The sequence below is a fragment of the Volvox carteri genome (genome assembly GCF_000143455.1).
Source record: "Volvox carteri f. nagariensis unplaced genomic scaffold VOLCAscaffold_55, whole genome shotgun sequence".
NCBI classification, from domain to species: domain Eukaryota; kingdom Viridiplantae; phylum Chlorophyta; class Chlorophyceae; order Chlamydomonadales; family Volvocaceae; genus Volvox; species Volvox carteri.
In genome coordinates this window covers 413,298-438,449 of record NW_003307598.1, presented here as the reverse complement: position 1 = coordinate 438,449, position 25,152 = coordinate 413,298, and the positions used below count along the sequence as shown (strand labels likewise).

The 25,152-nt window shown below is 53.0% G+C and overlaps 3 protein-coding genes across 3 annotated transcripts; 1 reads left to right on the top strand and 2 right to left on the bottom strand.

Annotated features, from left to right (window-relative positions):
* Nucleotides 1–549: 549 nt before the first annotated feature.
* Nucleotides 550–6,179, top strand: VOLCADRAFT_66296 (uncharacterized protein; the record flags this gene model as incomplete). Its single annotated transcript, XM_002955847.1, has 11 exons — nucleotides 550–777; nucleotides 892–1,080; nucleotides 1,976–2,076; nucleotides 2,563–2,650; nucleotides 3,072–3,222; nucleotides 3,676–3,805; nucleotides 4,303–4,388; nucleotides 4,656–4,792; nucleotides 5,189–5,305; nucleotides 5,735–5,848; nucleotides 6,069–6,179. The coding sequence occupies 11 exons, from the start codon at nucleotides 550–552 to the stop codon at nucleotides 6,177–6,179; spliced, it is 1,452 nt and encodes a 483-aa protein (XP_002955893.1).
* A 3,821-nt stretch (nucleotides 6,180–10,000) lies between these two features.
* VOLCADRAFT_66295 (uncharacterized protein) lies at nucleotides 10,001–12,809 on the bottom strand (the record flags this gene model as incomplete). The annotated part of the gene is made up of 4 exons (XM_002955788.1): nucleotides 10,001–10,270; nucleotides 10,578–10,687; nucleotides 11,370–11,553; nucleotides 12,507–12,809. 4 exons carry the CDS (start codon nucleotides 12,807–12,809, stop codon nucleotides 10,001–10,003), a joined length of 867 nt encoding a protein of 288 aa, XP_002955834.1.
* A 6,874-nt stretch (nucleotides 12,810–19,683) lies between these two features.
* Nucleotides 19,684–23,678, bottom strand: VOLCADRAFT_66339 (uncharacterized protein; the record flags this gene model as incomplete). Its single annotated transcript, XM_002955787.1, has 8 exons — nucleotides 19,684–19,941; nucleotides 20,320–20,400; nucleotides 20,653–20,835; nucleotides 21,198–21,263; nucleotides 21,916–22,023; nucleotides 22,364–22,442; nucleotides 22,940–23,010; nucleotides 23,550–23,678. The coding sequence occupies 8 exons, from the start codon at nucleotides 23,676–23,678 to the stop codon at nucleotides 19,684–19,686; spliced, it is 975 nt and encodes a 324-aa protein (XP_002955833.1).
* Between the last annotated feature and the right edge of the window lie 1,474 nt (nucleotides 23,679–25,152).

Here is a 25,152-nt window from a genome sequence, read left to right as displayed (position 1 = left end):
CCGCAGCTCTTGCATATACTTGCATTTCTCCAGTACAAGTAGACACATGTGTAAAGGGTGCTCACTTATTACCGGGGGTTATCGTACATAGGCCACCATCGCATGCCCTGCATGAGAGCATTACTCACCCATCGCATGACTTTCAAATTCATGGTTTCCCGCCAACGAAGGGCAGCACGAAGAAGTTGACTACGTGGCTCAATGAGGTTTCTCGCGAGGAAAACAGTAGCCTCCTTTTTGTTACCGGCGGCCACGGTTTTACCTCAAGGTATAAAGACGATTTTAGCCGTTCCTCCACACTGTACGATTCGTAGTTGTAAGTTGTATGCACAAGTCAAAACGAGTTCGGGCTCGCCACCGTGGCAAGCGGTTTGCTATCCTAATTCTCGGCTGCCACTCTCGACGCCGGGAACAAAAAAGTTGAAATCAGTATATTATCAGCATGCAACTATAGTTAACAGCACAGCGAGTGCCTTCGGAGTGAGTACTTCAGACTTCGATTCAGACTTGGGTGAAGACAGCTGCACGCAGCTATCGGACACAGTTATCATGACAAGCCACAAGGGATTTCAACTTGTCGTCGCCGCGACGCCCAGCCTGGGCATTGGCAAGAACGGTACTTTACCTGGATGGAAGCTGCCAGGCGACATGGCCTACTTTCGTGAGCTGACTTCGCGAACCCGCGAACCGTCCTGCCAGAACGTAGCCATTATGGGGCGCAAAACCTGGGAATCCATCCCTAATAAATTCCGGCCGCTTAAGGGTCGCATCAACATCGTTCTGTCCCGCGCTTTTGCCATCAGCGAGAGTAGCAACGATGAGAACAGCAGCTCGGTTGCCAACCAGCCCGCAGCAGGCAACTCTCCGGTGCCCAAGGCAGACGCGTTGGAGATAGCGCGGCGCAACGGCGCACAATTCGGCCCTGATGTTTTGGGTTGCAGCAGCCTGGGTGCGGCTCTGGAGCTGCTGGAGGATGAAAAGCTAAAGCGAGATGTCGATTTCGTGTTCGTCATCGGCGGGGCCCAAGTTTACGCGGAGGCCTTGCGCCACCCCAGCTGCACTGCCGTGCACCTAACGAAGGTGGGCACGGTTTGCAGAGCAGCCGGGTCCTCCAGATGGACTCAATATATTCATTCAACCTGCGATGTAAGACGAATCTAACATGTCAGCGAGATGACAAGACACAGACAGTCCCAGCCCTGGCTGGGAGTCAAATGATTTTCCAGAAGGAGCTAAAGCTTCGGATTGTCAGAGCGGTGCTTGCCGTGAGATGGTCTCCTTCGTCTAGGTAGGACAGCCAGATACAGAAAGGGGAGACGCTTAAGGCGCCGAACACGCAGAGCAAGATAGATTGCCCTTGCTGTACTTGCCGTAACCTCCCCTCTGGGAAGAACGTTTCCGTTCCAGGTTTGTCGGTCGAATATCCTCGGGCTTTAATTCACATCCTGGATTGATTCCCGGCCGCATCAGTCGATTGCCATTCTGGGTCCTCGAGCTCGGCTGTAATCTGATCTGGGTCGGCTGGGTCCGCGGACACTCGTGCGCGTTTTGGGCAGCATATTACGGCGTATGATCCACACCAACTGGACATGCATCTCAGTGCCAGGGATCTGGTGCAAGACGTTTGGATGATCCAAACTCAAATCATTCGGCCAATTCTTCTCTAAAACATCTTTGAAGTCGTCACTGAGGACCCGCCACCTAGACGTCCCCAATCTCGCCACTTTGCGCCACTTTGCGCCAGGTACCTTGAGCACGTCAGTTCACGTCAATCCGCGGGCTGTGTTGCGATTGTGTTGTGTTGTTTCCGGTCAGTCATCTAACGAACTGCTTTCTGGATAAATCACGCAACGGCATTTTGGCACTTTTATGACATGGGCAATGGCAATTGACTGGTCACTGGTCCTTTCCGTCATGGTTTGATCATCATGTATTGGTTGTGGTGACACAATTGGCCGACGCAACGACTTCACAGGTGGAGAAGGAGTTCGACTGCGACGCACATCTACCGCCGCTGGACCCCTCGGTGTTTGGCGTGTGGTCAGCCAGTGAGCCTTTCCAGGAGAATGACACAAGGTTCGGCAGCCGTACCTTGCCGCGTCCGAGCATGCGCCATGAAAAAAAGATCATATGCAGCGTTGCAATTGTTGCTTCGCGAAACCTTTCTGGAGGGCCCCTTCCTGCTTAAGGCACAGCCAGCTCGAAACAGACATTCGCGTCTTACGTGGCTCAAACGCGACAATTGCCGTAACTTATGGCTTGGTCTCTTGAGATTTTGCAATGTGGCACCCGGGAAGAGGTGATGGTGTTCTTGTGTGTGATGCGTCAGAGAGGCACGGGGGGGAGGGTTTGGGGGCTCTGCCATGCCGCTGGGTGTGACTGCCACCCTGTACCCTTTTGTATCCGCACACATTTCCATAAAAATCTCAGATTGAGGCCCCGTTTGAGCATGCTACATCTTACTTCGATGTGGCCCTGATGTAATGGCCCTGAACTGTGGTTACCGGACTATACCGTGCGCTGCGTGCTCTCCTCTCCCCCCCCTTGTTCCTCCCTGTTAAGGTACTCGTTTGTGTGCTACACGCGGCGGGGTCTGTCGCCACCGCCTGAGCTGCCACCGGGGATGGCGTCGCGGCATGATGAGATCCAGGTGCGCGTGTGCGTGTGCGTGTGTTTGGTGGGGGAGAGAAATTGTACAACAGGACCCTAGTCCCCCGGCCGTCAAACATTCTACCAAATCCTCATTGGACGCTTCATACTTGTCTCATACCTGTCTCTTGGACATACTTTGAAGGGGGTCCGCAGGGGGGGCCGTTAGGGCCGAAAGTGTTGGCAGTGGTGGGGAGCGTTCCTTTCCATCAGGTTAGACTTTGCCGCCGCCTCCATGCGCATCCTTGTGGGTTGGTAGTGTGCAGGTACCCCGACCACCCTTCCCCCCCCCCTCCACGAAGAATACATCCGTGTGCCATCTACACCCACTCACAATCTACCCACAATCAAATCACAAACACCAATTCGTCCCATGTTGAGTATTTTCCGTGCTGTTTGTTTCATCTGTTTCATCTGTCCAGTACCTGGAGCTCGTCCGCGAGCTTATCACGAGCGGCACCTTCCGGCCCGACAGGACGGGCACTGGCACCTACTCGCGCTTCGGCCGCACTGCCCGCTACAACCTTCGACACACCTTCCCTCTGCTGACATCCAAGCGAGTCTTCTGGAAGGGTGCGTGTATTCATGCATACGTGCGTACGTATGTATGTATGTGTGTATGTATGTATGTGCGTAAGCGGTGGAATGTACGATTTTGTCGAGGGGGAAGGAAGTGGGCATCGGAAGTATGTGGCAATGTAGGTTTCCCGAGTGCAAGGAGGTGTCTGTGTGATAAGTGTCTTCACGATAACTGCACAGCGGTATGGTTGTTTTCCGTTTCCCCTTCCCCCACACCTCACTCCTCCCATTCACATCCACAAGTTTGAAAACTCCCTCCTAAAAAACACCTTTGTACGTCAGTAACTCTCGCTCACCCGCTCCCCCAGTTCCCACCTTGACACACGGGATCATCCTACAATCCTACCTTCCTCTCATTCCCTGTTACCTCGTAGCTATCTCGCTGCTATCTCGTTGCCCTCAACAACAACAACAACAACAACAGTCACGTCCCATGTCTGTCTTCAGGTGTGGCCGAGGAGCTGCTCTGGTTCATCCGCGGCTCCACCAATGCCAACCTGCTGCGTGACAAGAACATCCACATCTGGGACGGCAACAGCACCCGCGAGTATCTGGACAGCCGTGGGCTGCATCACCGGTGAGGGGCTTGGTTTTATGCGTCAAAAAAGAATTTTATAAGGAGGGAAGCTTTCACTGGCGCATGATGGCGGGTGCGCACTACTGTGGTTACGATGCACTGGGTTTACGCGGAGCAAGGGCGCGCCGTGCTGCCTTGTTTTCGTGCGTGCATGCGTGGTGCCGTGTTTGTTTATGTTGGCAATTGCCTGGTATTGCAATCCGTGTGACGGGCTTCGTCTTGAGTCATGGTGATATTCGGAATGGGAAGGCTGGTTAGCGCATTCACAAACCCGTCGCACGGTCAGTCCCTTGACGCTGTGTGAGGGTCCGTGGAAGGCCGGACCAATGCGCTCGCTTGCGGGCCTCCTGAGCTCATGTTCATCTATGGCTACAGGAAAAAACTTATTCCATGCTTTACCCGTGCTTGCTCTGGTCACCTTTTTGATTTCTTGTTGTTGTTGTTATTGTGCTGAATGAAGTTTTTTAAAATACACTTGGGTCTTCTTCTGGCTCCAGGGAGGTTGGCGACCTAGGACCCGTGTACGGCTTTCAGTGGCGACACTTCGGCGCGGCGTACAAGGACATGCACACCGATTACACGGGTGAACAGAACGAGGACAAGGACGAGGGCAAGGGCAAGGACGGAAGTGTCCTGAGGGGACCTCCTCCGTTACACCGAGGGTTCGCATCCTCCTCGGCGTTCGTGTTTCCTGATTAGCGCGTGTTAGTTGTTGGAAGGGGAGGGGAAGAGAGAGCGTCGTGGGACCCCTGTGCGGCGACCATGGTTGGGGCCCACGTGTCATGGTTTTGGCGAACGAGCGTGTGAACGCTCTCGGCACCCGCCGGCTCGTGTGTGTGCCGCTCTGCAGGTCAGGGTGTCGACCAGCTAAAGGCCATCATCGAGCAGATTCGCAAGGATCCCAACGACCGCCGCATGATCATGTCGGCTTGGAATCCCGCGGCATTGAACGAGATGGCGCTGCCTCCGTGTCACATGTTCTGTCAGGTGCGATAAAGATGAGGGAGTGGCGGCCCTCTGCATGGTACGCTGCTGTGCTGTGCTGTGAATCTTATTAATTCACCTTTTTAAATCGCCCTTTTTTTAAGACATGTCCTATTGAAATGGAAATTTTTGTAAGTTGGCCTGCGTGGTAATTGACAGTCTGGTCCGTGCGGTCACCTACTTGTCTGCAACTGAACAACTGTTCCAACGAAGAAGCTGTCTGGGTCGGCTGGGTCGGATTCTTTCCTCGCTTTCCTAGATCCCCTATCGGGCGCACCAACGGACGCAATTTTTTTTATATTTTCTCGATGTGTTTTTGCATTCATTGGGTTGCGTTGTGTTGTCTGGTGTTTTTCTTCATTCGGCTGGCTTGCCCGTTCGTCCGTACCTGTTCGGCAGTTCTATGTGGCGGACGGAGAGCTCAGCTGCCTCATGTACCAACGCAGCTGCGACGTGGGGCTGGGAGTGCCCTTCAACATCGCATCCTACGCTCTGCTCACCCGCCTCGTGGCGCAGGTGTGCGCGCACAGAGGCGCTAGTATTACCTAGCGGCGAAATAAGCGATTAAAAGGAAGATAGGCCGTACGATGGGGCACTTGCGTGCATTGCCGGTATGTCGTGTGTCTTGTGTGCATTGCATCGGGCCTACCGGACGAAAGCAGGGTGCTTGGTGCGGGGGTAAATAGCCTCTGCTGCAAGCTCTGGCAGCGTGCACGATGAATATTCGTTCCTGTTTTGTGCATCTGTCAGGCCATTGACAGGCTTGACGCACGATGTTCTCCCACCCTCACGCACTTTCCGATTTCAGATTTCGAGCAGCCTTTTTGAACAGGCTGATTTCAAAAAACAACAACTTCGTCTTCTTCGGATCAGTCGTCGTTTCGAGGACAATGGTCTCATGTGCGTCTGCGGCTTGCGGGCCCCTGGTGCCACCTTTCCCTGCAGGTCACGGGGCTGCGCGCCGGGGACTTCATTCATGTGATGGGCGACACGCATGTGTACGCCAACCACGTGGAGCCGCTCAAGGAGCAGCTCAAGAACACGCCCCGGCATTTCCCGGTGTGTGAGTGTGTGGAAAGAAAACAAGACAGCGATTGTATCTGTGTATATCTGTATGTGTATGTCTGTGTCTTCGTGCATGTGTCTGTGTCTGTGTCTGTGTCACGTCTAGCTTGATGATTGCGCCATGGCAACCCATGGAAGGGTCACATCCTTCTGTGTGGTCCGCATCCTTGGTGTTTCCTTTCCCCATACGGACATGCACTCGCTCTGTGTGCAGATCCTAAATATAAATCCCGCCAAGACGGACATCGACTCCTTCGTGTTTGAGGACTTCGAGTTAGTCGACTACCAACCGCACCAGACCATCAAGATGAAGATGGCGGTATGAAGATGGCTTGTGAGGCGGTCGGACTGTGACAGTGTGAATGCGGAGTCGTTCGCATCAGTCCATCAGCCTAGGACGATTCGCGAGGAGTGATGTGGTCGGATTATGTGTCTGACATGGGTTGTTGAAGTTGGTAATGTCAGCCCAATCAAAAGGAATGAGATAACATGCGAAGAACGTACTTTTTCGTTACCGTGTGTTTTATTAAGAGGAGGACGTGGAAAGTGGTCCCTCCGGGTTCGGTGTTGTGCGGCGGGTTGCAGCGCTGCATGTCTCTCCCCGGGTGTGCCTGCAGGGACGGACGATTGCAGGGACAGGTAAGCCTTCCGTTCCGGGGATAGCGCCTGCACTGCGACTGCCGGCACAAGATCGGTGCCGGCAGTCGCAGTGCAGGCGCTATCTTGTGCGTCCATACCACGGAGGAGTGAGACCTCTTCCATAGGTGGAGGTCCCTCGGGAAAATAACCTTTGACTGTGAATTGGACGTGAACGTGCATGCGTGGTCATGAATGATGAGTTCGCTGGTGTAATTCTTGTCGTTCTGGCTGGTTGTTGTATTTTCAAGAAGCAGTTTGAATTGATTAGTTAAGATACCTCTCAGAGAGGTGTATGTGTGTGCGTATGGGTGGGAGGGGAAGGTAGTTACATCTCTCCAAATGCAACGGTGTGTCGGCACTTGGCCAGTGGAACACTAAAGTGAATCGGACTGATGAAGCACTTAGCAGTAAATTCGGTAGACAGATCTTCTGCAAGTTTTTTAGCCGGGTATAGTCATAGCCGCGTTTCGTCATGTGCTATGTTCAAGTGACGGTAAATATACCATGATTTGCCTGTGGTCATGGTAATGCTGTAAAGAGCGGATTGTAGTTTTTCAATGGACAAAGGCGGCAACCGTGATCGCTGTTTCCATATTTCCTTTTTTATTATATCTCCTGAGCGACAGGCCTGCGAACATTTATTATACTGGCATAGGTCCGAAAAATGTACATAAAACATAAAACCCTGGCAAAAGCAACCTTGGAATAGCAGACGCCTGCATCGCCGTAAGCACCTTGCTCCCACTTTTGCACGTGCCGCAAGCACGTGGCTCTATCACCACCATCATCACTCCTGCCGCCTGCCGGGAATGTACCATACCTCGACAGCAAAACTATATGGCCGATTGGGTTCAGTACCCCGATTGCTATGGGCCCCGGGCATCAGGTCATTAGCCAAATCATTCTGGGGACAACCCTCTCTGCGATAGAGGGCACTCCACTTTCCCTCCAACAATCAGCCTCTCAGGCTCACGAAATCGTTCGAAACCGAATCACACGATCGGGAAAAATACCAGTTTCCAATCGACGAAATAATGAAGCCGACAGGGTTGGTCCGCGTACTCATTGTCGTATTGCTCGCCATACTACGAAGTTCTAAACAACGATTGTTAAACAGTAAGTGACGAACCAACAGAACACCCACTGTTCTGCAGTCCGAAGGTGGCAACTGCGCGCACGCTACACACGGAGTTAAGTTCCTTAGGCAGGAGTGGGGTTGCAAAACCATAACGCGAACGATGCGAAATAGTTTGATCATCTTTCTGGTTGGTCGGACCGTTGATACGAGCTTACGACCAGTCGGTAAGGACACAGCCACCCTGTCTCCTCTAGCCAGCCAACCATCTTTTCGTCGTTGCCTCCAAACAACGAAAGAAATGACCAGGGCTGGAATGGATGCGATCGAAGTCTATATGTTTCGTTGTCCGGCGGAGCGAATAAGCATACACAACGGCCCTGAGGCGTAACTTCAAAAGCCCCAGGCACGCACGCGCACACATGTCCTCAAAAAGGTATAATTCGGACAAAACGATCTAGGTAAAAAGCCGCAGCAGTGCTAAATCATGCTAATCTCGTCGTTTGGATCACACGACACCACACCAAAGGACGGATCACCTGTTGCCCTCGCGACCATAACACGCTCAAGGGGGCAGAGCTGCGCAGGGTTTCTGATCCGAAACTACCACAACCACCACAACCACCAATTTGGCCATAACGGCCTCGACCATCATAACCGCTCCAGTCCAGTCCAACGACGATCCTCCTACCTGTCTTGCCTTCTGTGGTCTACCGGGCAATGGTTGCGGTACGGCAGCGACGGCCGTACGTAAAGACAGACATGCCGCCAAGCCCAGCCAAAGCGACCAATAAATACTCTCGCGAGGTAGCCACTCTGCGTCACCACACCACACCACACCACACCACGCCCCTACAGCTCTCAACATGCGCAAATTCACTCAATACTAACCTAGCTTCATATCCCTTCCAGCTCAACACACGAAACCAAACACAAACATGCACACTGAGGCACACCGACACAGTCCTGCCCGTAGCTCATATCATTAAAGCACACAGACGTACAGAAACACAAACTCCCCAATCCCAACCTGCGAGAAGCAACATGCACAGTCTCTGCATTAACCTCTGCGGACGCGGCATCGCGGGGGAGGGGAGCAACCTCCCCGGGAACCAGACTGGAGCACGAAAGTGAACCTCCGGGGGCGGATATCGTCTATGTGATCGGAGAGAGAGAGAGAGAAAGAGAGAGAGAGAGAGAGAGAGAGAGAGAGAGAGAAAGAGGGAGGGAAAGAGAAAGGCTTTATACCGGCAAGCAGTGCTGAACCCTCTGCCCCTTCCCCTTCCCTCCCTCCCTCCCCTTCCCTTTCTGCGCCACGGGTCGCCACTCCGCCAGTACGCCTTTCGCAGCCCCTCACTCACTCCGCTTCTGGAATGCCGCACGCTGCACCTCCTGCTCCACCTCACCCTCTTCCGACACCCTCCACAAAGAAAACCCGCATAAAGCCCCTAGACAGAAAGCCCAGATTTAATAACCCGAGGTAAAGCCCATAAGCCGAAACCCCCATAACCGACTACGACTCGCGATCCTCAAGGTGGAGGCATCCAGGAGCCGTTGCAGACTGGTGAAGCGCTGGCCCCTTAATGGTGTTGGTTGCGTTGGTAGTTGTTACAGCAACCGCCTTAACGGTCACCTGGGGCAGCACCACCACCTCCGGCTGCTGCGGCGGCGGGGCGTCCTCGTCACTGCCGTCGTCTTCGTCATCGTCGCAGTCTCCGTCGCTACCACCCGAGGTCCGCGGCTCGTGTCCGTTTGCCGCCGTTCCGTTCACTGTTGTCGACTTCGAGTGGGTCTTCGCAACTGCCAGGTGGTGCTTCCCGGCGGCGGCTCCTGCTCCTGCTGCTGGTGGTGGCCCAGCCGCGTCGGAGGCTGCGGATGGCTGTGTTGAAGGGGAAGTGGCGGTGGCGGCGGTGGGTGACGGCAGCTGCACTCCGAGCCAGGGGCCCACGCTGTCCAGGGAGGCCTGCAGGGCGGTCAGGGCGATTACCGTCAACCGTGACGTGTGAGGTGGCGGATGAGGTGACGTGTGATAGGGGGGAGGTGGATTGAGATCGATGAAGGTAATCAACGTGTGAGGTGAGAAGTGTATTCGTGAGGTGAGAAGTGCATCCCCTGAGGAGCGAATTCGGTTATACGGTTGCAGCGGGTCTGGGTGCTCGAGTGGACTGGAATGAGCCAGATCCGCCGATTTGGGTCACAAAATTTGAATATTCAAATTAAGAAAAACGCACATCGAGAAATTTTATTACTCGTAATAATAAAGGTATCGGCTGAGTGCTGGCCAGTGGGTCACGGCAGGAATAAAACCAAAAGGAACACCACACAACACGATATCCCGTGGACACCGGGCTGGTGCGTGTTGGCCTGGATTAAAGTACAAATTCGTTTCAATTCCAAATCACGTGAATCTGATCTCACCACAAAGGCATGCCTTACAAAAAAACCCAATCCCTACCCTTCCCTCCCTCCCTTCCATCCATCCCCCTCCTGCTCACCGGCACCTCACTCAGGCCTCCCAGACATGTGGGCAAGCTCTCCACAGGTATGAGCTGGCTGACCGTGGGCAGGTAGTCGGAGCCCAGGATGACGATCTTGCGGCGGGTGCGCTCCTCCAGCAGCGGGTTTACCACCGCCCAAATGAGGCGGAACACGGTGGGGGTGTTGATGATGAACATCTGACCTAGGGACTCGCAATAGTAGTCCTGGCGGGGTTTTTAAGAGTTTTTTTGAAAAAGGGTTTTTGAAAAATTTTTAAGGTTTTCTTTCAAAGTTTTCTTAAGCTTCAAGGGTTTCATAAAGGATTTTCTAAGTTTTAGTCGTGTTGAAGTGGAGGTAAGAGATGGGGGGGACGCAGGTGTGAGGCGGGAAATTCAAATGCACGATTCAAATGCGCAAAAGATCCAACTCAATCCTCCCCTTCCCTCCCCCATTACCCGTTGCTTCTTCTTGCATATGACTCTCCAGCCCTTACCCTGCACTCCCCTCTCATTCGAGGGAGGACGAACTGACCTGGTCAATAGCTGCCACCGTCTTCAGAATCTTCTGGGCCGCCGTTCCAAAGGTCTTCATGGACATGCCCTTGAAGTCCAAAATAACGGACTTAGTAATGATGGGCCGACCTGGGGAGGCGGGTTGGCGGCAGGAGGACACGGAGCAGAAATCACAGCGGGCGATATGTGCGTGCACGTGTGTGCATGTGCGTGCATGTGTGTGCATATGTGTGTGTACAAATCCAAATATCAGGCAGAACGCAGAAGTCGGGGCCGGTGTCCGTCAGGAGGCACTATACCGTACTGTTTCCTCCTCCTCCCACCCACACCTCCTCCCTCCAACTCTTCCTCCCCCCCCGCCAACCTCACACCATGTGTGTCTGAATATGGGGGCCAGCCCAGCTCCCCTGCATTTCCCCTCTACCCTCAACCGGCGTAACTGCTTCCCTAACCCCTTTACCCCGTACCCCACCTCTCTTCATCCCTCCCCCCCTCTCTGCTCTCCGCCCCCGAACAGCTTCCTCCCACCCGCTCCAAACCATTCAAGGATCAACGACCCGCTTTCACAGACATCTCAATACCGCCTTTACCTCCTTCACTAAGTAAAAGGAACCCGTACCGTGCATCTACGGGCATTAACATTTGGCTCCGTACCGTACATCTGAAACACCCGCACCCACATAGCGCCCAACCCAAAAAACCATCCGCATTGCACCTTGCGCCCCGAACACAAAAACACACGAAACACCCCCGGAGTAGGTTCACCCGGCGTTTCCCCACCCAGCCCCCCGGCCACGTCCCCAAGTCTCACCCGCCAGTACGGAGCAGGCCGGCAGTACTCTCCGCATCAGATTCTCCCAGTCGCAGATGTGGTAGTGCATGAGGCGGTCCAGGGTGGTGGCTTCCAAAATCTTGGCTGGATCCGTTTGGCCGAGCAGCTCAATGTAGACTGGCCTGCCGTACTTGTCGATCTTGTGATAAAAATGCGGATAATGCTGAAGCGTGGGTTGGGGACGTGTGTTTGGGGCCGGGGGGAAATGGGTTTTTGGGTGAGGGGAAAAGGGCGGTAAGGTGTAAAGGGGGGGGGAACACCCTGGTACCTGGACTCTTATGTTTGGTTCAAGCCATGCGTGTCTAGGCAAAAGGCCGGGATTTGAAGAAGACGGGTAGTGGGTGTGGGGGGAGCCGGGGAAAGGGCCTGGCATGGCTGTAGCGGTGGTGGTTGGTGGTTGCCGGGATAGTTAACGGGGACCAGTTCCCCCAAACAGAGGCAGCGGCGGATGAAACATTGCGCCAAATCGACTACATATTAACATATACCAATATAGCAATGCAGTCTAAAAAATGATTTGCATCACCGCGCATTGTACGGCAGGCGCCCGTGTGGCACCCTGGGTTATTAGATAGGTAAATTGAAAGGACACAACCTTTCTCTCCCTTGCATATTTCACGCCCCTCACATTCTTCCACACACACACACACACACACACACACACACACACACACACACCTTTCCTTCATTCCCGCACCGCCATCCCGTCAACCTCGTTCTTTCCCTCGCGTCCAATGCACGCCCGGATTGCTGGGCCCGAAGCCCGAAGCGCATCATCAGGCTATTTCAGGAGATTTGGTCGGACATGTTCCCAAAGACCCGAGCACCAGCTCCCCAGAATGCAGGCCCCCCTTCGGCGCGGCGGCGAGCTCCCCCTTTTTCCGTTTCCCCCCTTTTACATTTTCCCCCTTCTCCATTTCCCCGCTTGTGCCAAAACCCCTCATCCAGATCCACTGAACAGGCTCCCCCCAAGCCACTGTAAGTTGGTGCGTCAGGTGCCACAGCTCCAAGCCTCCTCGCACAGCATTCATTGAGGCTGCCGCAGGACGTGCTTCCCCTCTAAATTTGGGGCTGTCTCAGGTGACAGTAAAAATAGTTCATTTTTTCCAAGCTCACCCGAAGGACTTGCTCGCGCTCTGGGAAAGTGAAGGTCTCATACAAGTGATCGGTGCGCTGATCAGTCCGCCATTTAACCATATTTTGGTACATGGTTGCGGCCCGTTGGACATCCCATTGCCTCGCTTTTAGGAACCGCAGCAGCGTGTAGCAGTCGTCATGACCTTTGTGCAACGCCCCGGCCTCCTTGAGGTGCCCCAGAAGTCTGTCGTAGGCTGATTGTTGTTCTGAAGTTAGGTTTAGGTACCAAAAAGCTTCTGTCTCTGTCTGGACACGTTGAATTGCAGGACCGAACAACGACATTTCGCAGCCCTTCAACCTGCAAGTGAGTTATCTGTTCGGCAAGACCTAGACCAATACCATCAAGGGATCAATAATCGTTCTCTGCACTCGTGGCTGGAGACAGCCGTATGAGACTACTGCAAGTGGGAATCGTGGAATCTGGGTACTATTGTGGTCAATATAAAGAGCACTTACGTGACCATAGGCATTTTACGTATGAGACGTTAGGGGGTAATAGTTTCAACATTCAAGTAGACCCGTACGTCTATTGGGTTAACACGATGGAAAGGCTTGGGCTCCGCCACGGAAGTAGGCATGTAATCAATTATAAATTGCATCCAATAAAATTGTTTTTGGTCTTTATGTGAACGGGTCAACTGTCCAACTTAACGTGTTTGCTTCGTGCCAAAAGCACAGCGCCCCTTTTAACCATCCTAAGATTTGCACAAGTAGCCATGAATATACTCCCACACAGGCCACGATGCCTTTATTTCTTTGAAATTGCTGAACGTTCAACTTTTGTTGCCCGCTGACAACTTATCTTTTTCCATTTGGCACGTTTCTGTCGTAATCTTAACACCTGCGCTAAGTCAAGGTCTTGCTGGAGCCACAGAGCGCGACAGACCGCAAATACTCGCACATCGACAGCAAAACGTGATTGACTCCAACACGGTACACCCGTGTAATCCATTGCACGCAACAGAATATTGTGTGCAGGTAAAATCTATGGGACATGCACGCACTGCCAGAAACAACCACACTCACGTCAGAGTCCAACCCTGGTAGTCCTACAGATGGCATCTTCCATAAGCCGGGCTTTTCCGCAACCGACACTCATTGGCACTCTTATATCACCACCACCTTTTTTTAATTTCAACAATTATTCTCATGGAAGTCCATCATGTTTCCTAGGTGTCACTCTGTGTCACATAACCGTGTTATGATACAAGTTATGGCCAAAAGAGTTGTGTATACCCCCAATTTTTGGGTCGAGTGCCAATTAGACTATTGCAGCTCCTGATCAAAGCTCCGTCAAGACGTCGACAGGCTGTCTGTTGTCGCACCTTGGCCATCATCGCCAGCAGTCATCTCCAACCAACCCCCTATAACCGCCTTTATTGTTTCACCTGATCATGTACACATCTATCTGACATGCAAGGGTGAGAGGGAGGTTGTTGTGGAACTCCTCGTATTCGTGAATTTAGCCGTTTACACGCACTCGAACCCCAAAAGAGCACCGCAAGGAGCGCACCATCGTCTCCCTATTCCTCTGCCGCCTCAGGGGGATCCACCGGGGGAAAAGGAAATCGTCCAGGAAAAGAGGTTCTTCCCATATGGAGAGATCGCGCACCTTTCTCCTGTTAGGATCCTGTCCAGATATCAGCGGGGAGACATACATCTAAAGCCGAGTCACGCAGCTTTACACAACAATTGCGGATCAGGTATACTAGTAGCAGGTGGTTACTGGATACCATACAGCGGTTATTTGGTAGTCGTCCATACGGATAACGACCTAGCGCACACGAGGGCGTGAGGTACTAAGTGTGATTAGAACTAGGAGAAATGAAATTCACCTTATCTAAACTCCCCTAACTACCAATTCCGTTAAAAACATTTAACAACCAACCAGAACCGCAGCTAAGGAATATTCGCAGGGAGCCACCCGCCTCGCTGCCAAGGTCCCAACAAGCCGTCAACCATTCCACGTCATGCCACGAGTATAAAACACAACATACACGTTGCTGATGCCATTCTCGCTCTGGCCGGGCCCATCCAGTGAGAAGCATCCAGTTTCATGCATTCGCGCACAGCAAGCTCCCATAAATGCAGTATCTCAGCGTTCTGTAAAAAAAAGGCGCACAAGTGCCTCCCAGCAGCGCCGTAAACGTAGCGCCCATACGTACACACAACCCTTCCCCGCCGTGTATTACGACTGCACGGCATTGAGCGGGAATGCCTTTTATAATGTGGCTTATTGATAATCATAAGTCGCAAGTCGAAGTCGTCAATTTATAAATATGCGTGATATGCGTGAAAAACAACCGCGCACTAAAGTGGAGCCAGCCAGGGTCATGCCACTGCTGCGACCTCGCAAGGGCCGCACCACCCGCATATTGCAGTGGCAGTGGCAGTCAACGTCCTTAACATCTCGTCAGCCGCAACCCGCCGAGGAACAGGCAAAGGTGCAGACTACCCGCATCAAGCGCTTCCCCGCCAGACAGAACTAAGCCCCACACAGACAAGCAGTAACCAAGTGTCTGTGTAACGTCTTAACGTCCTAATGTACGGCAGGGGAGCACCGGCGAGGGCAGGTGCGTCTCACTCTTCGTTCTCTATCTCTCCCTCTCCTCCTTCCACGCCTCCGGTCTTGGCCCCAATCTCCTCACCAAAACGCCGCCGATGGCGACAGCCATTAACGGCCCGCACAAACGCCGCACGCTTGCCATACATCCGCAAATGAAAAATCTAAATCGTCTCCGAAACCGCAACCCATGGATGCAAATATCTGAAGGGTAAATAGCCTGCCTGAGAGCCAGAGAAGAATCAACGCATAGCAAACGCCGAAGCCGCAGCAGCAGTAACTCGAGCGTCTCCTCCTCCCCATTTCCCCCCCCCCTCCCCTCCCTCATCCCCCTCACGCCCAGCTCTCGGGAAACCAGGCCAGGAAAGGGCAGCCATCCCTTCCAACTGACATCCTGTCCCCGTTTTAGAGCTTCCCTCTTCTCCCGCCACTACCTCCAAACACTAAATACCGGAGTACGCCATCATACGGCGTACGGTGCCGTACTCACGCATCTTGAAACCGACTCGCGGCAGAGCGAGCGTCGCGCGCAAGCCACCACGTCAGAAACCCATCCCTGCATGGGGCTATGCACATACCCGCAGCCATGCCCTCACCCAAAAATGCACGTTCGTACGCGTCAATACAAAAGCGATGATTCTGTACTCAGCACACATGAATACACACGAGTCAATTCGCACGATGACACGTGGGTAACATGGGCATGCATGGGTAAGCAGCAGCTAATGGCTGTCGGAGGACGCGGAGAAAAGAAGGCAAAAAAAACCGCAAAGGATAAAGGCATAAGTTGTAACCGCCAGATGGCCACGGGCCGTACAATCGCCGTACAACCACCCGCCCCAGCTCCCGCTTTTCGGGGCCGCCACCGCACGGCTACTGTTGCTGCTGCTGCTGCTGCTGCTTTTCCTGTCCCGAAAACTGCTGTGTGACTAAGCGACGATGTGACCTCTGTCCCACAGACCCGTGGGTCTCGTCGTGGTGCTAATTACAGTCAGGTCGCATGTCTCAGATGTCTCATGCAAACCCTGGTCCCTGGGACGACCCATCATCAGGTGTGTGTGCAGGTAGGTAGGCATGCTCCTTACATTTACCGTATGTTCGTACATGTACACCAGCCCAAAACGGGCCCTCCGCCGCCGGCCGGCATCACGACACCTCTTTCAGGCCGCCGGATGACGGCGCATCGCGTTGGGCTGCCGCCCTCCTGCCCAGGCCGTCTCTGTCACCACCTCCGCGAGAACCTGCATATGTGTACGGCCGGTGCTGCGTTACATACGTACATACATACACTACATGAGTACATACGTACGCACACATGTCATTACACTGCTGGAACGGGTGGTATTGGTAACGATACTCATCCGTTCGTCCTACTACTGACTAAGCGCGCTTCCACGGAAGCATATACATACACGCATCCCTTTGAGCTTGAACGTTCTTTCCTTAGGGTTTTAAGGTCACGACGTAGTAAAAGATTCAAGTTTTCTAAGGATAGATTAGATTTAATAAAACATACATGTTTCGTTACAACAAACGAGGCCTTGTTCCATGGGCCAAGGGCCCTTCAAGACATCAGTTGTGGAATAAACTGCGTTGTGGTTCAGATAACTTGGATCTTCGACCTTGTGTGTCCACAACAAGAGTGTGCAAGCTTAGTAAGCAGGCCTCTTGCCAAACACCCCAAATACATACATACATACACGCAGGTAACGGAGCAAGCAAGCAAGCAAGCACACATGCAAGTAAAACGCGCACCTCTTTGCTCGCATCCACAATTTCTCCGCTGCCCAATAAGCCCAGGCCCCCCGCGCTCGTGGGTACCGGCGACAGCAGGTTGCCGCCACCCATACCCGTCATGCTGGCCATGCCCGTCAGAGGCTCGATGCTGGGAGAGGCCTGCAAGGAGGAAGGAGGGACATGGGCGTACGGTAGGGTAGGATAGGGGGGTGCGGTAATAACAGCAGCCGGGAATGTAATAACGGACAAACACACGGAGGCGAGGGACGCCGTGGTGTGTGCATACGCGTATGCAGGACAACACCGCGGAGAAGAGGAGGCGCAAAGGAGATGCGGCGCAACGTAATCCTCGTCATTCAAATCAGGGGACTTATGCATTATGCCCTACAGGTAAATCCGTACTAATAACATTCAGTCCGACAGGTATTCCCCGACCCATGGAGGTGTGGCGGGTGTGTATGGCCCCCGGGGGCTGCGATGGGCTCATACACAGGGTTTCGGAGCGCATCTGCCCCGGCCGCCGCCGCCGCCATTCAGCCACAACGCTCGACAGCATACACCTGCGTGATGCCCTTCCGTCGTACGGCACATGGTCACACATATAGGTCTCCCCCTCACGCACGGGGTAACCCACTCAGGGGTCGCACTTGTCCCTGCACCGCTCATCCAGCCCCATAGACCCATCCATTTGGATCTACCGATTCAAAATCCATCAATCGTTTTCTGACCCGAAGATCTTTCTGTAAACAGGGCATAACAACTCGCAGCTGAGTGACAACTTTTTTTGCTTTTTTCCCTTACGAGACGAAACAACACGACACGAACCACACATGCGCGAGCGGGCGTAATTAGAGCGACGAAGTACACGAACATGGGGCAAAGTGCAAAGCGATATTCAGGACCAGGTCGCCATTGGTTGATCGCAAAAAAAACACGGAAAGGTCGCGGCGGAGGCACGACGACGACAGCGACAAGAGCATCAATAAAAGCAAAATGGCTGTACGCGGGACGTTTACGTGTGACAAAACGACTGTACCGCAGCTAAACCCCTCGAGACCCTAAACAAGGGCGAAGCAAAGAGCCTAAACAGGACACGTCTTTGCGAGGTGATTATTACTAATGGGAAACTGAGGAACACATGTGTGATGCTATTATTGAAGTCGCGTAATGTTCGCGGGGAGCAGTTGCACCATACTTTCAAACACATAGGGCCACCCTCACAAAGGCAAACTTGTGCAGCGAAAAAACCGCCCTTAACTCTCCCACTTCTCCTCCTCCTCACCATCACCATCACCATCATCATCATCATCATCTTCACCATCATCATACTTACCGATAATGTTATCGATAAAAATACTAGCGTTAAGGGTCCAATCAATGCACCGACTCTATCGGACAACTGCATGAAAATACGTGTTTTGTCGTCGTATCCGTCAGTCTGTCAGCGCAATCATGCCCCTGATTGCACAATCCAGCAACCGGGCACATTCGCAAACTAATCACATTGTGCACAAAGACACCCCACCTAGCATGCAACAGATTGCCGTACGTTTGCCGTACAATACGGCGCCATCTCTGCATGTATCGCGAGGTACAACGGGTCGAGGTTTATTTTGTACCGTGATGGCCGCAAAAAACAAAGCACGCAGGGGCTTTTGCCTATTCCTATTCCTTTTTTAACACCTGTAACAGTGTCAACCAGCGCCGCAAGCCGTGCAGCACACAAAGCAGTGCCGCATATATGCTACATCACTACAGTAAAACATTTCTGTTTTATTGAATCAAGGAAAAAAGTTGCCGTTCTTGATGCTGATTCCCAAGGTATGAAGAAGATAAAAAAAGCCAGCTCCAACAAAAAAAGACGTTCTATGGATAGCCACACTAAAATTCGCCATAAAGCATTATTAAGCTTCATCAATCGTATCAGGCAACGCTACACGCGCTACACGCGCGCTACATAAGAGACGCAGAATCATAGAACGACAATCCAAAGCAAACAGGGAAACAATAAATCTGAAGAAGATTTCGACCCGCCGGCCTAGAGGAATAAATCCCGATCCTGGATAAAAAAAAAAGCAGGGCGGAAAAATAACAACAAGAAAATTTATCCACGTAAAATAGTGTTAATTAAAATTATCACGGTAAGAATGTACCGACACCGAAAAAGGAGGAATAACGCAAATATGGCGAGATCACAACTTTCTTTGCTCGCAAAGCGAAGGAAAGCTTTGCTATAGGCTGTGTATCTGTGTCAAACTGTTCTCTGCAAACTACTATAAAAACACGGCCCACTTTCCCCACGTACACGCTACTATACTTCCGAGACCCGCAGCGAGCGCCCGCCACTCCTCTGTCCCAACAACCGGCCCCTACGGCCATCCGCCTGTACGATATCATGTACCTGTACGACATCCACAGCATGGACAACGCCCTTGCCCTGTACGACATCCACAACGTAATTTACATCCCGATCTTGCACAACATCGCAAGCATGTACAACATAGTACGATTGTACGGCACCGTTCCCAACGACAACTGGACTCGCTACCACGCCAACCGACGCCGCCCCGTCCTCTTGCCCGCCTGAGCTGCTCACCACCATGGCCCTTCTCGTCATGCGCTTCTCCTGGTACTTCAGGTACGCGTAGTAGGCGGCACCTGAAGCATAGCGGACATGGCATGGAAATAGCAACAGAGGAGATGTGGTTGCCGTGTTGGGCGTTTGAGTTGCAAACGAGGTGGGATAGGTTAGGGGTAGATGGGATGGAGCCACCAAACCCTTCCCATCCAATCTTCCCCGCCTTGCAAACAGGCGTAATTGCGGTTGGCCATAGGACTGCTTTTTTAAAAGCAGTCCTACTCAAGCGTGTGATGGATCCAACTACATGTGGTTAGAACCTCCTCTAAATCGGCCGTGGCATTATGGCGAAGTACAGTATGTGTGTATGTGTTGGATATAGCGGGGAGGTGAGCGGCAGTAGCAGCAGCAGCAGCACTGGAGGCAGCAGAGGCTTCACACTCACCAATGGTGTTGAGGGTGATGCCGGCCACGTTGACGACGCTGAACTTGACGCCGCCCAACAGGAAGAATCCCAGAAACACCGCCACAACTCCCTGCGAGCATTTACAAGCCGGGTAACGCGGACTGTGACCAAACCCTAAATCACGAGGATTGGGGATTGAAATGGGCCAATCTCAAAGACACGCACACACACACGGAATCGCACACACGCAGGCCTCTTCGCAACCCCCCATTCCCCCCCTCCCAGATCCCATCACTGCGCACCTCAGTAGCGTGCAGACCCTCCCCACACCTCCCCTCACAGGAACACATGGCGGCGTAGAGCCGCACCGCAGGCGTAGCAACCCCCCTCGCGCCTTCGGGCCAGCTCGCCACATCCAGAACGGACCGTCCCTGCCCCCCGCGTGTTTGGTCGCCGCCCCTCCCTCAATCCCCTCGCCTCTTTCCCCTTCCTCCTACTTCCCTCGCACCTTAATGACCCCCACAATGGTCGTGGTCAATGCGCTGTTGTTGACCGTGCACAGAAACAAAGAGTAGTTCAAAAGGCAGCCCTGCCGAAGGAGGAAAGGCGGGAAATGGAGAGGGAGGGAAAACCAGAGAACAGTATTAGCATCAACGTCTGTAGCAGCAGTTCATGTATGTGTTCATCCCGAAATCCCCCACATGAAACCCTCCAACCCCTTTGGACCCACCATCAGTAAAACCCATTGGACACGCCAGCGCGCAACACGAAATGATGAACCATAGGACCCACCATCCCCTGGAAAACCTCCACGAGAGGACCCCTAGGACTTTGGACCCACCATCAGCGAGCAGGAAAGGAGCGTGAACCACAGTGACGCAGCCCCGTGCACCTCCAAAGCGGTTTGGTAGGCCGTCGTCAGCCTGGCCCCCTCGCCCGTGCCCGCCACCACCAACAGCAGGAACGGCACTGAAGTAATGGCGTTGTAGTAGAGCATCTCAGACGTGCTCACGCCCTCCTCGCCCTGCACAGGCATATTACCATCCGCATCCGCATCCAGATCAATTTGTTCAAGTCATGAACATGCTGATTCAGTCACCATGATCGCGCATGGAAGACACAAAAGCATATGCAGGACAAGGAAAACGAATCTGTGTGTCACATGTCCGCACTCATGTAGCGAAAACGTAAAGAGCGAAGAACGGAAACTCGTCGAAAAGCCAAGAGACCCATATCGCTTCCACCTGATAGCCTATCCACCTCCACAACCTTATCACTTCAGCCAATAAACCACAAAACATATTATTGTGGCTTTCCGTCCGGGACCCAGACGCCGCATAAGCCCCACACAGCCCGATGGGTCCACCATCACGGCATTTCACGCACCTGAAACTCTACAAGCAGAAGATAGGCAGCCTGCATGGTGCAAGACATGAGCGCAAACACGTAGCCCTGCGGCAGGCAGACAGGTAGGCAGGCAAGCGGGTAAGCAGGCGGGTAGACAGGCGGTTAGGCAGCAGAGGCACAAGCGCAGCAGCAGCAGCAGCACGGTAGCTAGTTTGCAAAGTCAAGAGGTCGCAGCTGATCATTTGAAAAGAATGGAAAGAAAATTTCATTTCCATACAGCAGAGCCAGGCAAGACCCAGAGGCCCGTTGTCCTCCTCTCCGCCTGTCTGATTCTGCGCTGACGGAATCCATCGTGGAATGCCTGTGAGATTATCACCGCGACTCCTGCGCGTTTGCATCATCATCCTTGCCTTGCCGCCCTGCCAACCACCTGTACATTTTCCCTCCGTCTCAACTAGAGCCGCATACTGCTGAGCAGTACACGCAGAGTCGTGGCCTCGTGCGGGAGCTGGACGACCCCGAGAACGCCCCTTCCCGGAATAACCCCCTCCAACTGGGAGCCTGGTAGACTACGCGACCGACCGAGTCATCCGTCCCCCACACGCCCCTCTCCGCGCCTGCTGCTGCCCCTGCGGTGGCCTCCGCCGCACCCGGCCGCGTTCAGCTAGATCCGACCCGGCCCCATTCAATTCATCCAGCCCGGCCCCATCCGTCCCAACCGTGACTTTCAATCGAGTATCACCATTATTTCACTTACCATCAGGTCAAAGGACAGGTCGCCAATCCCCGCCACAACGCAGCCCGCCACCACGAGAAACACCGCCAACGAAATCTCCAGCCGCGGCCAGCGCTTCTTGTAAATAGCCTGCAAAAGAGAGAAAAGAAATGGTCCGAAATCGAAATCAAAGAGGATCAATACATACATGTGGGAGATTCGAACGCGCAACATCGCATCGAGGTCATGAGGAATTTTTAGGATATTAAGCGTAAAGCATACCTTCTGGGGCCATGGATCAACCAATCCTCACTGGACGAATTTAATATATATACACCAGTACACAAGACGCAAATGAACGCAAAACCAATTCATTAGATGCCAAAACGCAAAAGCAGCACACAAACTGCTCGTTAATAACTAGTAACGCGCCACCACATCGCACTAACGACTTGTGAACAGCTGTCCACGACAGCCCATCGACACCAACCTTGACAATTAGAATAATCATCGGCGTCAGGCGCTTCAAGACATTATACATGGGGATGTTGAGCGTCTTGAGGCCGAATCTGAATCGTGGTTTAGATGGCGGCAGGGGCAGCGGCGGTGGTGACGGTGGTGGTTAGCTAGGCATACGCATGGATGGGGGTGAGCGGATATGTTTCATGTGCAAGTTTCACGCCTATTGTTAATTCAATGTGCAATGAAGCCACCCAGGTACGACAGATGAGAGCAAACTGCAACCCTAACGGTAAACTCCAATCAGGTCTGTAGTCTGCCAGCCGCCGCCAGGGCTCTTCCACCGATCCTTCCCCCCCCACACACACCGCCGACTGGTTAGTTGTGGTTTCTTTACATCTGCCGCAGCAGTCTTTCATTGGCATCAACTTCACTCGCTCGTGGTTCGCCTTTCCCCCCCACACACATACGCTCTCTCAGCAGCTCATGGACAGACCCCGCGGCCCCTCGTCGAACGGCCCGTATACGGTCAGCATATCTCTGGGAACAGCCATGTTTCCTTAGCGGTCCAGCGACAACAGTAGCAGCAGCAAGAGCAACAACTTACAACGCAAAGCCGACGTTGGCCGTGTACAGCACAGTAATCCAAAAGAGGCGCTTGCAGGTCTGCCATGAAAACTGCAAGGGGGAGAAAAGAGGTACAGAAGGAGAAGAGTAACGAAACGAGGTATGGAAGCACCAACAAGGGACAGGGTGGTCGGTTGGATTCCGTTACATTCATTTAGGCACTTATTCGGTAAAAGTGCTGCTTACCGACAGCGCCACCAAAGCGCCAGCTCATTCGACATATGTATCTTCCTCTGATGCGGCACTTCTGGCGTGGCGATTCGAATGGCTTGCTATCCCCAAGGGGGGGCTCATTTGGGTTTGAAGGCAGGTTCAAGCACCTTTTGATAATAAATAACAAAATAGCAAGCGCATGCCAGCCTATGCCATTCGGATCCCGGGACGGGCCCAAGGGTTTCAAAACTTCCCCAGACCAACGGGCGTGCAGGCTGCCGCCTTGTAACATGCAAGGAAGCACATCCCAACGGTAACCCGACACGAAATCAGGCTACCACATAACATACAGCATGCATTGGCTTGGCGTGGGATGAGTTTTGCGGCATGGTAGAACGTGCCGTGCTGCCCCTTGCCGTGTACCCGTGAACCCTCACCCGAGGGAAGCCCAGGTACCCCAGCTCCAGCAGCGGGTGAAGGATGATAAACGTTGCCACCATTTGCATCACCATTACCACATTTGGCAGGGGGAGCATCTGCATGCTGGCCTTGTTCACAAAGTTCATGGACACAGCTACTGTCCCGTCTGCAAAGTTAAGGGGATAATGAGCCGGCGCGAAGGTCCCAGCTTAGCTAGGAAGTGGAGCAATAATACTTGAGGGCAGTTTGGTTAAGCGAAGCAAGCCAGTCTGTGGGCTTCCTGGGTGGTGTGTGGGACGGGGTTGCGTGCGATGATGCGGAGGTTGACCGCCCGTGGACGCTGGCACCAAAGGCCGGCTAAGCTTGATGTCCCAATCACTTGATGTATGGTCGTAATCCCCGCCTTCCCGGAAACTTACAAAGGATCGCAGAGCCGATGCCCAGAAAACCGTAGAACTGTGATTGGTGGGCAGCCTGCAATAACAGCCCAAGGTGATAAGCTCTTTCGCTGTCGGCCAAAAACTACGACCATTCGGCTTCAACTAATAAGTAGGGCTCAGCAAAAGGCTGAACAGAGGTTGTCAATTTGCATACCACACTTCCTCAAAATTTGGGTGCTGGATTTCGTCTACCTATGGTGAGAACTACTAGGAATACAGCGCAAGGGTCCCCAAATCAAGCTCCCGATGGAAATACCTCGGTTGGAACCCGTTGCAAGAACGCAGTCTTGAAGGGGGAACTGTTCTGGTTTCGGCCCTTTTCAAGTGCATTTCTGCCGCGAGTCGAAATAAAGTAACCTGTCAGGCTTTTGCGATGGTTGTGCCGCTACGGTTCGAAAGCTCACCCTTCTGGCGCCACGCTTTGAGGCAACAACGGTTCCGTCTCCGACACCTGAGCACGCTGATCCATTTTGGAGACTCAGCACTCCACAGACTTGTAAAAAGGGAAGCCGTTGCAATCAATCAGAGCTAAAGTGATCAGGCGGTCAAGGTAAAAATGTTTCTACGAGAGTCGGATTCCGTGCGAGAAGTTTATTCGGTATCATTAAATGCAAAAAGATACACGCGCTACTGGAATGATTAGAAGGATTTCGGTTCATTTCGTTAAAGGTACGGCCGATGAACTGCTAAAACGTGCAACGGTAAAGAACCTAATGCAAAATGCGCAATTGTCCTGATAAATCGTCTTGGAGTGTGATTTTGGACAAATCAATGCTTCTTGGCGTGCAGGACGCGCTCTAGCCAAGGCTCCAACTGCCCTGTACTGCAAAGCCCACATCTGGCTTTACGCTCATTCAACATTTTGAGTTCGCAGTGGTCATCCATTGCTGTGGTACCATTGCCGTGGTTATCCCTGCTATTTGCAGGGGTCGCGGCTATGCTGTGCTCAGGGGGGTCGTTGGTAAGGGGAGGGTGTGCATCAGGTCCGGTTGCTTGGAGTGTCGCGTACCCCCAGGGGAATGGAGACAGTATGGATTCGGATCAAGTCAAATGTTTTCGTTATGCATGGGAGTGTTTTTTTGTTGGTGCAGTCTACACAGCACTACAAGGCTCGCGTATGTATGACATGCCTAATGGACGAACCCGCATGGGGGTTCCTGATCGTGTTTTTATCCTGTTA